The sequence below is a fragment of the Dryobates pubescens genome, chromosome 15, assembly GCF_014839835.1.
Source record: "Dryobates pubescens isolate bDryPub1 chromosome 15, bDryPub1.pri, whole genome shotgun sequence".
NCBI classification, from domain to species: domain Eukaryota; kingdom Metazoa; phylum Chordata; class Aves; order Piciformes; family Picidae; genus Dryobates; species Dryobates pubescens.
In genome coordinates, this window is record NC_071626.1 from 4,188,289 (window position 1) to 4,203,741 (window position 15,453).

A 15,453-nucleotide genomic window follows, 5' to 3' on the forward strand; every position below is an offset into this window, starting at 1 on the left:
GAACAGAAACACAAGGTCCAGAACTAGTTTCACTGTGAGAAGATGGGATCAGCTGTGTTAGATCACAGCACAGCTTCATCCAGTCACCACCTTCATTGATAGTGGCTACTACTAGATGCTACAGAAGAGCATAAGATGGGCAGGCACTGTCCTTTGCTATAATGTTCCCAGTTTCCAGCCATTCATGGATTTTGGTGATTGATAAAATATGCTGGGAGAAAGAGGGTTGCAGGCGGAGTTGGATTCATCTTCTACCCTCCCTCTGTAACTCTGATGAGAAGTGGCAGAAAAAGCAATGAATGTCTCTCTGCATTTTGGCTGCCACCACAAGAGTAAATAGGTTACTGTGACTTTGTAATACACATAAGAAAGATACAGTTAGGATGCAATTAAAATTCGTCTGCTTTTTACCCCTTCCTCATGAGCACTGAAGGAGCTCCTACTGCTGGAGGAAGCATTGAGCAAGTGATACCAATCCAAACCTCAGTGGATCCCCACTATACTGTGAAGTTACTCTAGCACAAATCCATTTGGAAGGACAAAGAGCTTTCAGTTGCCTGTCTTTTTATTTCAGGAATCATATTCACTTCCATGGGCTATTCTGGCTTCAATGAGAGTTAATAACATTATTTTGTAAAACTAGGAGTTAGTTTCTATGAGCAATCTCTGTACTTGCCTCAGGAACTTTTACAGACTAATAGTAACACTACTCTCACCACCTATGAGTAATCACTTTCACTGTTTTTGTCTCGTAAGAGAGAAAAACAACTTGAAAATTTACATGACACCATCACCAATCAAAACACTTTATTTAGTTCAGTAAGGTTTTTAGTCAGCTGTTAAAAACTAGTGCCCTAAGTGCACATCTATTAAGCTATTAGATGGTATACTACCTAGTTTTGCTAAAAACACTATGCAAGCTCAACCTTTTATGCTCTAATTCCTGGCACCATAAACCCAAATCTGTGCAATTTCAAATTTGAGCAAATCTTTCTAGAGCTCTGTGCTAAGCAACACTGGACTAGCAAATAAGCAGAACTGGGTAATGAGAGATATTTGAAGAAACTCTTCAAAAATGGTTTGAGAGAACACTCACTGCACAGAAATATCTCAAGAAATTAAATAAGTGGTAACTGTAATTTCATAGATTCACTAACTGCTGCAAGGTTCTGTGGAGAGCTGTGCAGACAAGCTGCCTGTACTGGCACTACAGTAATTATGCATCTTAAAAGTACACATGATTGAAGCTTAAAGGTTTTTCGTGAGGCTATTTTCCAAGTCAGATTCAAACTGAGACAATGTGGCACTTAGTCTTCTGTTTTCTTTTCCCTGATGGACTAGGGACTCTCTTGCCTCAATGCACCAGATTTTAGAGGGATCTCTTTTGAACAGCTGAAAAGGTGAATTCTCTTTCCTCCTTCCTGTTCTTTCTGGCTTCATTTTATAATTCCTTTTCTACAGTCCCTATTTATCCCACTTCTACTTATTCTCCTTGTAAATTATGATCATTTTCTCCTTTGTCATCCCTCATATGCAGCTACAACAATCTGTTGTTCTGTTTCACATCTGCCTTTTCCATTCTGTTCCCCCCCTCCCACTTCTGCTTTCAAGCCTTTTAAAACAGGTAAAAAGAAATACTCACTTTAAAATAAAATTGCTTATCTGCAACTAAATTACCCCCTGAGACTTGTCTAGAGTTGAGAATTGGTTGAATATAGATATTTGAGGTAATTCTAACTTAAACATTTTTACAGATTAGATGGAGGACAACATCTGCTGCCTGCATTATTTCTTCAGTGTTAACCAGCAGCTAATTGTAAACATGATACTTTAAATCTCTCCTGATAAAAGTATGTTTAAATGGGAGCAAGGCTAACTTGAAGCTCTTTACTGAACAACACTGAACTACCCCTCATTTATTTCCTTCCTTGATCATTCAAAATCTTGGAAAACAATGATATAGAAATCAGACACAATTTACCACATTTTGCTATTATAAGAAGATAAAAATAGGATATTAATTATAAACAGAGGTGTCAGAACTCCAAGGGCAACAATAGACCTTGCTTTCCATGCCCAGCATTACCCCATGTCTCCCTCACCTTGCCCATGGTCCAGGAACCCATTTCAGCTCAGTCTGGAGACATCCATTCCTGCCCCAGAAGGGCAGAAATGCTGCAACAGTGCCAGTCTCCAGCCCTGCACCAGGTCCTGACTACTAGGATGGATATTGGACCTACACTGTGGATAGTTTGTTTGGATGGACCCCTCAGACTTACATAGTGGCTTTTTTCCCAGCCCTCTCTTTAGGTCTGCCTCCTGCACAGGCTAGACGTTACAGCCTTGTCTTCATTCTTATCTTTGACTCTATCTCCTTTTGCTCCTGGATAGACCCTCTCAATGGACAGAGCACCTGAGCCATTTCCCAGGGGCTTGTCTGGGGCAGTTGATGGAGCAGGTTATCAGCACCTCTCTCTGCCCACTGCGTTCAGACGCCATAGAACTGTTCCCCATGGGTGTGGGAACAGCTCACTGCCATTAGGGAACAACCAGCCACCTCTGCTCCCTGAGGAAAACACCAGGTCCTCAACAGGAACCGCTTTATTACATAAAAACTCCATAACCACCTTCTGCAATATTTATCCTCTGCTAACAGAGGCTCTGCAACACCAAAAGAAAACTGCGGCATCTTTCAATGAATAATAAAGATGTTGCTTGAGTGGGTGGCATGCTGGCACAGCTCTGGCAACTCACCGGACTGTTTGCATATGGATGAGGTTATATAAACCCCATTCATCCTGACTGAGCTCCCTCATGCCAATTGTTTGACTCTCACTCTCCCACCTCTAGAGTAGGAACTCTGAACTGGCCTGTCCTGCCCACAGACAGAGCCTAGGATCCCGCTTCAGGAATCTGTGTTGATGCCTACAGGCCATGCCAACACCTCTCATGGCACTGTACTTAGTCCTGCCTGGCTTTTTGTTTTAAAAGTCAGAATGAGAGAAATGCAACTTCCTAAACAATTTTAATGAGCTGTACTCCAGGCATCAGTCCTTCCATCGCTACTTTGTCAAGGCTAATGGATCTCAGCAAGTGCTCAAGTGGCCTACAGGTGCAGGTTAGATGAAAATGTACTCAGCAGCAGACTGGTTCCACTAAGATTTTGTCATTTGTTAATGTGACAATTATTTCCTCTTTTACAAACAAGATCAAAAGCAGAGCTGGTTTAATACACCTACAGTTACAGTCTTAAATTCTGGTCTAGAGCTCCTTAGCTACATTCCTTGCTCTTCACTGTTTGAAAACTTTCATGAATGTGGATTTTTGCTTGCATAAATTTGAGAAGAATGGCTGGTTTCTATATGAATACCATATTCATATGCAAATGGGGGAATTTGTGTACCACCAAGATAATTTCTTCTTTGGAATGATGCTCTCTAAACATTTCAAATAGCCTACTAGAAAAGAGAAGCAGCAATATGTAACTGAGATGGCCCATCATGTCCCATAAATAGAAAAACAAAGTCAAATTACAGAGTTCATAAGAAAAGAAAAATCTAAACTCATGCATGAGGTCATGAATAATACATGTACTTCAGAAATAGACACAACAAGAAGCCACAACTTTACACTAAAAGTTATTATTGTTATTTAAGGAAAATACATATTAGCAATCAATAATTAAACATCAGCCCTCTCAGATTTGTAACAACAAATAAGGAGCTAAAGGCTGCAGTGGATAAAAGTAGAAGAACAGGTCGGGCAAGTTCCTTGTATCACAGGTTATGAAGTAGGGGTGGTGAGTAGTAAACAACAAGTAATTTTTGTAGGATTTGAAGGCATTCAAATAGAGAATGTTCCTGCATATAGGGGCAATGAAACAAGAAAATACTGATTCTCCTGCTACAAATACAAACTCAGGGTCTGGGTCAGAAAGTAAATGAATACTCTTTAGTTAGTTTAATATTCTAAATTACTTCATTTTCTGTAGGTGGAGCTAAAACGAGAAACAATTCTGTGTGCTATAAGTTCTATAATAAGCCAAAGAGTTTTCTCTAGCATGTGATGTTCTTGTGATTACTAGAAATGTGAGCTTCCAAGGATGCATACCTATTTAAATACAAAGACTAGCAGATTAAGAAGGAAACAGGAGTGAATCAACTGCACTTTCCAGAAACTGTTACTAAACCAATTTTAGTAGACTTAAATCTCTATTGAATCTATGAAAGACAAACTTTGTCATAGTCTCACTGGCCACATCTCCTCTAACCCTAACAAATTTGTAACAGTAATACTCATATCACCTCCTACAGAAGACCACCAAGGTAGTGAACAAAGTGTTAGAGATTTGCTCTCAGTAATCACTTGATGGCTTTCATAGAGTCTGTTTGAGAAGCTAGGGATATTCTGTTCTCTTTAATGTATTTCCTCACCACAGACTGTGAAAGTCTCATTTTTTTAACTCCACTGAGCTGCTAATTCCTGTTCCGCATACATTTTTAACCTAGTATTGAATTTGATTCTGCTTCAAGGAATAAATGCTGTTCAATTTAGTGTCATCAATTGAATTAAAGATTAATATACATCACTGTAAATGGTTACATAGTTACAAGGTTCAGATTAGACCACAAGGAAAAAGCAGAACCTAAGAAAGCTGCTTTTGAAACTCCCAAGTATCTTTTCTTGTGGCTTGAAAAAAGTACCTCTTCAGCCCTGCAACTGGAGTAGGATGATTGTGGGAGCATTATAGAATGAGGGCACCATTAGCTTGTCACTTTTCAGGTACACCAACAAACACTCTGCCATTAACTTTGTGAAATCCAGCCAAACTGTCCTTGTGGAGATGACACAGAGTATTAGCACTCACCCTGGAATGTCATGGTTCAGTGGAGAAACAGGCAAGACCTCAGTCCCATGGGAAATAACTTTGAAATATGTTTTAATCTGTTTTTTTTCAGGTCCTGAAGTCTGCAGTCTTTGTTGATCTGTTTGTCTCCTATCTAGGTAGCTCACCAATATTCAACCCCATAGCGCTTCAACCCCATGTGACTTCATGGATAGGTCTGACAGGAGAGAATTAAACAGGAAGAGTAACTCTCCTTGGAGGTGTTCAAGGCCAAAGCCTTAAGCAACCTGGTCTAGCGGAAGGTGTTTCTGCCCGTGGTAGTGGGAGCTGGAACTAGATGATCTTTAAGGTCCCTTCTAACCCAAACTATTCTATGATTCTCTGGTGGTCATAAGTAGACTACAAAGTTGACAGGAGTTAGGCCATACTCACTGATGAATGTCAATATTTATGATATGATATTTCCATTTTCCTAGGATTGTCTGTTTGCTGTCACTCTTCTGCATTCCTTCTAGAAGACATATGCTTTATTCAAGTCTGTGACTGCAATGACTGAATTGCTTTGCAAACAGCTTTGCAAAAAGAAGCCTAACACTGAACACAAGAAGCATGGACTGAGATAAAAGGTATAAAAGGTGTGCCTTGATAGTCACTTATCGAGACAGTGAAAATGTGAAAAGAAAATGCATCAGTTTTAGCCTAGATTGGTAAAAATAGTCTCACTGAGTAGCATTTTATTGTATTTTCAGTTTAGCCTATGTCTTCATTTGTAGCAGGCTGTTTCAAAATCAACTCTGATTAATTGGAGTATGAAGAGCCTATAGCTGAATATTACATTTATGACACTACAGGGTAAAATTGCCAATATAGTAGGAATACACAAATAACAGAAAATAAAAGAAGTGCTTGCAGCTTTCTCCATCCAACTCCCCTGGTGTTTATTATAAAACATAGCTAAAAGCTCTAAAGTTATCCTGCAGCTTGCCCAGTCTTCTGTAAGGTTTGTTTGGGGAATCAGTGTATCATTAAAACAGATGCATCATTATCTCTTGTTTATCTTTTGGGTTTTTTCCCCCATACAGAAGTCAACAAAACATTAATCCAATCATTTGTGATTTCTTCTGTGGAGTTTATATGATTCTGGGTGGTATGCAATGCACTGTGACTATCCTGTTCTCAGTACATAAATGCCCCAAATAATGACCCTACATATTTCACAGCAATATGGCTTCTCTTCTCCACTGCTTCATAATCCCGTTGATTATGTGCACTTCTGCTACCAGTCAAATAACTCAAAATGGAGAGATTTGTAAAAGAAATATGAAGACTGGTGTGAATAATGCCTGAATAGAGATGCAGGTGTGAAAATACTAGAAGAAACAGTGCTACAAAGGGTTAAAGGTCTGTATGGATGGCCAAGGACACAGCCGACAGTGGTAGAACACTAAGGAATGCATTTCTCTCAAGACAAGAAGTGTGCTCTGATAGAAGACCAGCACAGATGATTTATCAGCAGAAGATCCTACACGACATAAAAGGACAGCAACATTACAGCACATTGCATGTGCTATTCATCTTCCTGATGTACCAAAAGGAAGACAGACTGCAGCCCTAAAGCACTTGAGATACAGAAGCAAAACCAATGAGCACCAATGAAGTAAACAGAATTTTGGATGAAAAGGACCATACCATAGCATCTCTTGACTTCTCAATTTCTATCCAAAAACCAGTTTACTATTGCTAATCTAAAGGAACCTAACAGATGCAATGGGAATGCAACAGTCAGCCTTGCATGCCACATGGAAGTGGTCATAGACAGGCAGCTTGGGCACACATGCACACCTTGGTGCATTTGGGAACTGAGCATAAGAGTGAGTGACATTTGTATGAGAACATGAGTGCCTGTAAACTGTTTTGCCTGAAACAAGAAACAGTTTCACCTTCCATAACACTTCATACTGACTTCAGCAGCATGAGTGCAGATGTATATTAGAGATAATGGATCTCACAAAGAACAGGTAATTTATGTTTGTGACCAGTTTATTTCCCAATCAGCTGCAGAGAACATGGGTTTTGTTGCTGTGGTGGACTTGCCTATGTGGAGTTGGTAAGTGTGACTGCTCCATTGCCTTTTTCCCTGAAGTCATTAGTGGATCTTCTAAGTTCTTTGGGACCATAAAGAATTGTGACAATTGCAATACACTGTAAATTCTTTGTGATTCTTTTTCCCAAGAAGGGTTGGACCAGATGATCCTTGAGGTTCCTTCCAGCCTGGTATTCTGATTCTATGATTTCCCCTCAGCAGTTCTGCCACTGTGACTTAAAATTCCATGTTTAATTTACAGTTCTTAATAAGGAAGTGCAAAATCAAACCCAAATGTATCTCTTTCCCCTACAGTGCAGTCCTGTATTTGATGGCAAAGAGTTGATAGACTTAGTATAAAAATTCCAAAATGCATATTCATTTCTTGTTGAGGAGGCATGAAAGAGCACTGAGAGCAGAGACCAGCTGCTGGAGCTGTCTCTCCTTATTGTGTCCTTCTATCAGCTACAGAGTTAGGTTCCTTCTGCCTTTTCTTTTTTATCCTCCTTGTGAGGCTCCATCCGTTTTGGTAGCATCCCAGCTTCAATGGGAAGGTGGGAGTTGGGAGTGATGTTATCTGTATTTTACAGCCTAGTTGTTGTGGTTAGATATTGCAAAATTATGGGTTATGGGTTTGAATCTGTAAATTTCAGAGGTCTCCCACTTTGTGAGAAGGTGTGTGGCTCATTGTTTTAAAATCTATGAATTAATTCCACTTTATCAAAGTGCTTAGTTCGACCACATGGAGACTTAAAAGGGAAAGGAACTGCTGCAAAACAAACTAAATTACAATTACAGTATATACTTTCAAGTATATAACTTACAACTGTGAAAATTGCCTTATGCCAACATGCCTACACGTACCTAATTAAAATTCTGTTTTAATTAAGTACTTATATTATATCTGTTTTCTGCCCTTAGAGGAGGGAGGAGGATATTAACAGCTTTAGAGGAAGACCACTTTGCCAAAACTGCAACCATATGGCAGCAAACAGAAAAGGTCCAGCCTAACGAGGCTTCATTTGCTAAGAGAAAGTTTGACTTCTTCTGAGTGAAATCTTAGCTTTAATAGGCAGAACCATACTGGGGAAGATGAAGGCTTCAGGTCTGAGCAGTAGCATTGGAGCAGAAGGAAGAAAGAGAGGAAACTGAGCACGTAGCTTCTGGCGGTCAAAGGTCTGCACAATTTCCATTACATGTTACAGCTGTAAAGGGCACAAAATGAACTTTTACTCCTCTTTTCCAGCTTTTCTGGCTATGATCCCACCTGATTGCATATTTTCCTAGTCTGCTGAAGTCATCCTTGTTTTACTTTCCCAACCTCTGTGCTCAAAAGCACGTCCCTCACAGTATATGAGGAGTAAACTTTGCTGCAGTATTTGCCACCCTGCAAAGTAGGAGTCATTGAGAATAGCCTCGGTCGTACCAGTAGAAAAGTCAAAATAAACAAAGAAAGTAACTTTTCTCTGACAGCTACCTCCCACTTCCACCCCTATAGGAAAGAACAGAGAAAGTACACCGCGAAATAAACTTCAGTACTGTGCTCAACGACCTACTGTCAGCCCCTGGCATTAAATATGTACCACATGACAGAAACATATATATGCAGTAGGAACATCCAGAAGCAACAAAGACTTGCTTGTGGAAAAAAAATGATGTGAACTGTAGTGGCAGGGTTTATTGTGAATACAGGAAAACCCACAGCAGCTCTGCTTGTTCCAAAGGAGATATGGCTGAGACTGGATATTAGAAAGAAATTCTTTACACTGAGGGTGGTGAGACACTGGAACAGGTTGCCCAAGGAGGTTGTGGATGCCCCCTCCTTGGGGCTGTTCAAGACCAGGTTAGATGAGACCTTGAGTAACGTGGCCTAGTGGGAAGTGCCACTGCCCATGGCAGGGGAGTTGGAACTAGATGATTTTTAATGTCTCCTCCAACCCAAACCATTCTATGAATCTATGAACTCAGGCACAGTGTTCAGTTTCAAAGTTGCTCTAGAAGAGCTGACTCATGAGACATTCTGAAGTTTTAGATATGATCACACAGTCACAGAATGATAGGGGCTGGAAGGGACCTCTGGAGTCCAACTCCCCTGCCAAAACAGGATCACCTAGGGCAGGTCCCTCAGGAATGCATACATGTGGGTCTTAAAAGCCTCCAGAGAAGGAGACTCCACCACTTCTCTGGGCAGCCTGTTCCAGTGCTTCAGCACCCTTACAGTAAATAATTATTTCCTCATGTTGAGGTAGAACTTCCTGTGTTCTGGTTTGTATCCCTTGCCCCTCATCTTATCAAAGGACACCACTGAAAAAAGAGTAGCACCTGCTCCTTGTCATCCACCTTCTTGACGGTAGTATGATAATACATACTGCCAAAGGAAATGTTTTAGAAGACTTGCTGGCTCCCTTGAAAGTGATTTATTTTAATATGGAATATTTCTGCTGCACACACCTCTCTTCCAGTAACAAGCAGTATTAACCTTTGACAGGCGCTCACTCAGGTAGCCTGTGAGCAAGGTTTGGAGCCTTGATATTTAAATATAGATGCTGAATGTGACGCTAAGATTATCTCCATGCATAGGGAAAGGAACTGTCCTCACAAAAGAGTAACAAACAAACTTTGTAAAAAGCAAACTTGCTAAATGTGATAAGAAATTTGCTTATTTGAGCTGTGAGAAAAAGGCTTGCCAGTATATTACATTCCAGTCCCAAACCGTAGATGAAGAAACTGAAAGATAATTCAGTACACTGTGTCCTGTAGGGGTACAGTACCCTCTAGGTGGAACAAGGGTACTTGAGGATATCCTGGGTACAGTGCACTTGTATGAGCACAGCAACTGGATAGTGAATTTATGGATAGCATCCAAAAAAAGGATTCATGATTAGCAGAATTATAACATTTTAAATCATTTTCCATGTGCTAGAAGATCTTTGACAGAAGTGGTTTTCTCAAAAGCCCAGCACCATCCTAAACTCTTTGTAGATTTCTTTGACCTTCAACAATGATTTTCCCTGTCATTCTTTTAATTACTCTGATATGAAACAATTCTTGCTTTAATTATGATGATGATATGATATCCATTATGCATGTAAAAATCCTTTTCTTTTTTTCCCAGAGTAGATTATTTCTTGATTATTCCCTTTCAAAAGACATATTTACAAGTCAACTCAGAATCACACACCTCTGAACAGCTACTGGGCTTAACAACCTGGCAAAGTGACGCTGTGACACTCTGTGTAGCCACTTCTTTAGTCCTCTTGTAAATAATCCTATGTTAGGGGTTAGACCTATCTCAAATTTGCGTTAAGAGGAAGACTTTTGTCCTTGCCACATGGTTCTTAATTTAAAATTCTCCTCTCTCAGAGTAGAAGCCACATAGTCTTATTTAGGGTGTACCTAACTGATGCTTGGCCTGGACATGAGAGGCGAGACAATAAGCTCTTGAGTCTTCAACCTTTCTACCCATTGCCACAGAGTCTTTCAAGCACATCTGTTTTGCTTAGGATCATTCTTTATGATATGCTACTGATTGACAGAACCTTTTGCTACTTGGGAAGTTTGGACTCCAGTGAAGACACATACCAGTGCCAGGAGGTGCAGATGTCTCCACATCACCTTGAGTAAAAGGTCACTAGCCAGCACCATCTTTTATTTCCTCTTGGTAACAGAGCTTTTGTACTTCCTGGGCTAGTGGGGTGTTTTTCTCTGTTACCATTGAGATTGTTGCTTAACTTGCCCCCTGGTCAGCATTTCTGCTTTTAATTTCAGTTGTAAGCTATTTAGAGGTTGAATGCTACATGCCCTTAGAGAACATGAGCAGATGTCTTCCTTTAAGCAGTTTTAAGTTTACTCTTCCAGCACCTGTACTGCTACCAAACTGAAAACTCAGGGTTTTTTTGTTTTCAAAAACATGCTGTGGATGAGGTCTTCACAACTATACTCATGCAGCTTTGATTCTCTCCTTTCACTGCTCCTCAAATCGCTCCTTAAGAGATTCCCCTGGAGATCTAAAAGAAATCCTCCCAGATTTCACAAATAGGAAAACACAGGCCAAAGTTCCTGTACAATCCCTCAAGGATTGCATCACAAGATGTCAGAATTTTCCAATGTTAGATATAGTTATGGAATGATCAGTGTACAACATAGATTCCCTTCTCACTGCCCAGCTGTGCCAACTCTATTAAACCAATGACTGAGAGTTTTGTCCTGAGCAGTTGTAACTCTGCATGAAATGGATGCTTGTTAAAATACTTCCTTTTTAAAATTTTAATAAGGTACATAGTCTCCTGCCCAATACATAAACCCAAGTAATTGCTTGCCATTGCTAGCAGGGATGTACTAGCAAAGGTGAGTACTTTGCCTCAAGACCAAATTATTCAGACATACAACTCAGTTTTCCTTCCCTACATTAGGAAGAAGACATAATAAAATGCTTTCAAAACTGCTATCAGGACAGTTGCAGAGGTTTATGCTGACACACCAACAGGCTAATCATGAGATTGAGTTCTCAGAATTCACCATGGTAGGGCAGGTTTGCAAACGTTCCCATCATTGCTAAATCCAGCCACTGGCTGTCAGCGACATTTTCAGCCCTGTTCCAAATATTTGCTTGGAGCAGCATTAGACAATATAATGCTTTAAAAAGTGTCAGCAGCTATTAGATATATCCAGGATTCCATCATTCCAAGCAAAAACTCATCTGGAAATGATGGAAAACATCCTTCTAGTAGAAAGGGCTCTGTTCAAAGACTTCAGAACAACATTCATGATTCCAACCTGCTATTTAAAGTAACAGTTCCAGGACACTGGGCCTAAAGCATCTCTAACTGTAAAATAACCTTGATTCTGTTCATGGTTATTCAACCACCTACAAAAGATTTCAACACAGTGAGTTACTTAGCCATATCTTATCCATAGCTTCCCTATAGACAAGTAAAAAATTAAAGGAGTTGTTTTTCCTTACTTGTAGTGGGATCGTTCATCTCCCCCAGTCCAGTATTAATTCCAGCATCTATTGAGCTCATGATTTTATCAATCTACAAAAGAGAGAACAATGAAAACAATTGATGGGCCCCATCTTTGTTATTTTATTTTACTTTTTCCTGTATAAGATTAAGGCTCTATTAGTCTCATTAGGACAACAACAATCAAGATGGTAAAATGCAAAAGCAAAAGGTAGGCAATTCACTTCTCCACTCAAAGGCTAAAGCTTGAAACTAGTATTTATTTTCTATAGTACTGATGGCTCTGGTCATGACTCTGGCCTAGGTATCACCACTAGTGGTCTATTTAAGGAGTAATATTAATGCATAAGAATATTGTTGTGTGTAATAAGGCACTAAAGCAATTGTTCAACAAAGATTTGCAGAGAATTTCCAAGCTTCCTTTTTTTTTTTTATCCCATCCTCCCCGAAGCTACTGAAAAGGTGTGAAACCTGTCAGTGTCCCCACATACCACAGGATGATATTGTTTGTGAAACAGATCCCAAACTCATTTGCACATTTCTAAACCACCCTGAACTGTCCAATGTGATGCCAAGATTATGTTACCTGTTTTATTTTCTGTAAGAACAGGACAGGATGAAAACTGCATCAAAGGGCAGGTGTTGTCTTGAAGGCAGACACAGAGAACCGTGTTTTACTGAGCTGAATGTTAGACCTGTTAAGAACACTGACTCCTATTTTAAAACTGTGTATAAGTGACTGAAGAAAGTGTGGAAATTATGTCAGAATCTAAAGATTTCAAATGAATTATTATTTTTTTTAAATACAAACTGCATGTTGGTTACTCTTAAGAACAATCAAATCTTGATGTCCCTGTAGAAAGGCAAACTTGGACCTGACTTGGATCAGAATTTCACAGCAACACATCCAAGTTAAGATCAAAACTTGATCATAAGTACCTTTCCACTGAGAAAGTATCTTCTTTACAACAAAAACTACCTTCAGATGTCCTCTTAGAGCAGACATTTAAATGAGCTGGAAAACAAACCAATCACACAGCAAGCTCTGGGTTCCTTCTGAAATCAAATAGCACTCTGGAGGTGAATACATTTCCCCACAGCAGTTGTCCTAAAGAGAAAAGCTTGCTTCTCTGTAACAGCAGTGAAGTTCTAAACATGATAAGTTGGACACTATGATCTCAAAGGTCTCTTCCAACCTGGTTGATTCTATTCTATTCTATTTCCCACTCTTAATTTACCTCAGTAAGAGGGAATATTTTGTCTCATTTAGCACAGGAGGGAAAAAAAAAAGGTGTCTAAAAATTATTATAAAACTAGTTTTTAAACTGAAGTTTCCTGTATGAGCCAAATCAGTGGGACACATCTTTAAATAGTCCTCAATTCATTGTGTGTTCAAGAAATGTGTGGACATGGCATTCTGGGACATGGTTTAATGGCCATGGTGGTGTTAGGTTGAAGGTTGGACTCAACACTTAAAGGTCTTTTCCAGACAAAACAAATCTATGGTTCTATGAGTGGATTTATTCCCACTTCATGCAAGAGTCAAGTGTATGTCAAGCACTCTGCACACAGGCTACAAACCAGTTAGAAATTAAGTCATACAAGGAGAGTTTGTTAAATCAGCCTAAATATCTTAGACTTTCCATTCCTGCCCTTTTCTCCTGTCTCTTCCTGGCTGGTGTTACTACGGTGGGAAATAATTAGCAAATATGTAAACAATGGACATAGCCACAAAGAATTTTACTAATTTTATTAGTGTTACTGGTAAGCACTTTGGTAGAAAACCATTTCAATGTCACAACAAACTGCAGAATTACTTTTGGTTAACTTCATCCCCTATGGAAACAATGAACTTCATTGAGCGTGCAGCGTTTTGAACAACAATGCATTGCATTTTGTGCCAGCTGTCAAGCTGCCATGCATCACACCACAACACACTAGCTAAGGATTTGCAGTGTGGAAGGTTCACTTTTTCTTTCACCTCTGAAACAAAACAATACAGCATTTTCACTATACCATGTAGCTGCTTCTACTTAAAAATGGGGACACCTTACCTCTTCCCATTCTGATGTGAAGGAAGGTGTTCTCTCGGAATTCCCTTTGGAGCACTGCTGCTTTGGTGTTGGCTCACTCCAGTTGCTTCTTGCTTTTTTGTCATTTGGTGGATGGGTGATAAGGTTAGAATCAGATTTTGAAACATTTTTGCACATGTGCATTTCCAGCAAAGTCTTTGGTAAGGATCGGATTCTCCCGAGCGTGCACGCTCGCTCCACAAACCCCCCAGTGCTGACGACCCATTGTTCACTTAGCCTTGCTGAGGGGGCAACCAACGTATGATTTTCTACTGGCTTAGTTTTAGTATGAAATATGGTTCTGTTTACAACTGGTGGCTTTTTTTTCTTAACAGGAGGATCAGTGCTGCCTTCTTTCCGTAGCTGTATCTGCTGCGCTGCGCTCTTGCTCAAAATGCTTTTCTCTAGTGGGCCGCTGCACTGGCTTGCTTTGCTGTACAGCTGGAGTGGGTTGTCAGGCGGGTCATAGGCAGGGGAGGATCCATGAAGTAAACCTGCAAACTGTTCAGCAGGGTGTCCTTTAGGAAGCTCACTTTCAGTGGATGTTTCTCCTTGGCAAAGGCGCTCTGAAAAGAGAGAGTACCTTGTGAAAACCAGTGATCAAATACCACAGGCAGAAAACCCCTTACTCCCCACCAGATCATAGAATGGTTTGGGTTGGAAGGGACCTCCAAGGTCATCTAGTCCAAACCCCTTCTAGTGAGCAGGGACATCCTCCAGCAAATGACTTTGTACGACGCTTGGTGGTTTCTTGGAACAGGAACACAAGAAACTTGTACCACGAGTTGACTGATTAGCGTCCTAAAAATCCAATCTCATCTTAAACTTGGCTATTTTATCTTGAAAAAACATCCAAAAATCACTGAGTGCTACACAAGTTGCAGGAGGGGGAGGGGGAAAAAAGAGAGAATTAATAAAATAGGTCACTGCTACTCTGTCAGCTTGATTGTGTCTCTTTTAATTTGCTATCGAGTTCCAACGTGTACAAATTACACAGTTTAGCATGATGAATTAGCTAGTTAGTTTGTAGGTAGTAAAACACATGAAGAACAAGTATTGTCAAGGGTATTGTTAGCAATTTTTCTTTTTATAGTCATTATAATAATAGTGAATTTACAGGATGATATCTTTTTACTGACAGTCTCTGAAGAATAGAGCTAAGTGTTGTTTGTCATTCTGGGAACTTTTGAGAATAGATTCAGGGTAACAGTAACCACTTGAAAAAAAGGAAGAATAGGAAATTAAGCCTTTTTGAAAGAAGTTTTATATGCAATTTAGCAGACATGCAAAAAACCCCGCCCCACTGCTATGGAAAAATGCACTTTTTGGCACAGTTCAGAGGGGATTATTAAAAATTTATAGCTCTCTTTATGCTTTTTGCTGTAATGACTAAGAAAAAAGAAGAAAAAGAGACATTTTTCTACCTGTGCTCTCTCATTTGCAGTGTTGGTGAGGACAACATCGCTCTATCTGCATGGCATTCAGTTG

The 15,453-nt window shown here is 39.8% G+C and overlaps 1 protein-coding gene across 14 annotated transcripts in view; it reads right to left on the bottom strand.

Moving 5' to 3' along the window:
- Positions 1–15,453, bottom strand: part of ANKS1B (ankyrin repeat and sterile alpha motif domain containing 1B) — a 414,109-nt gene that overhangs the window by 212,740 nt on the left and 185,916 nt on the right. For 13 of the 14 annotated variants that reach the window (XM_054167872.1, XM_054167864.1, XM_054167871.1 and 10 more), the window contains 2 exons: positions 13,948–14,531; positions 11,893–11,965 (listed from right to left, as the gene is read on the bottom strand). The exons of the other annotated variant lie outside the window; for it this stretch is intronic. In XM_054167872.1, the coding sequence (XP_054023847.1) occupies positions 11,893–11,965; positions 13,948–14,531 (657 nt within the window). The remainder of the gene's footprint in view (positions 1–11,892; positions 11,966–13,947; positions 14,532–15,453) is intronic. 14 annotated transcript variants of the gene reach the window in all.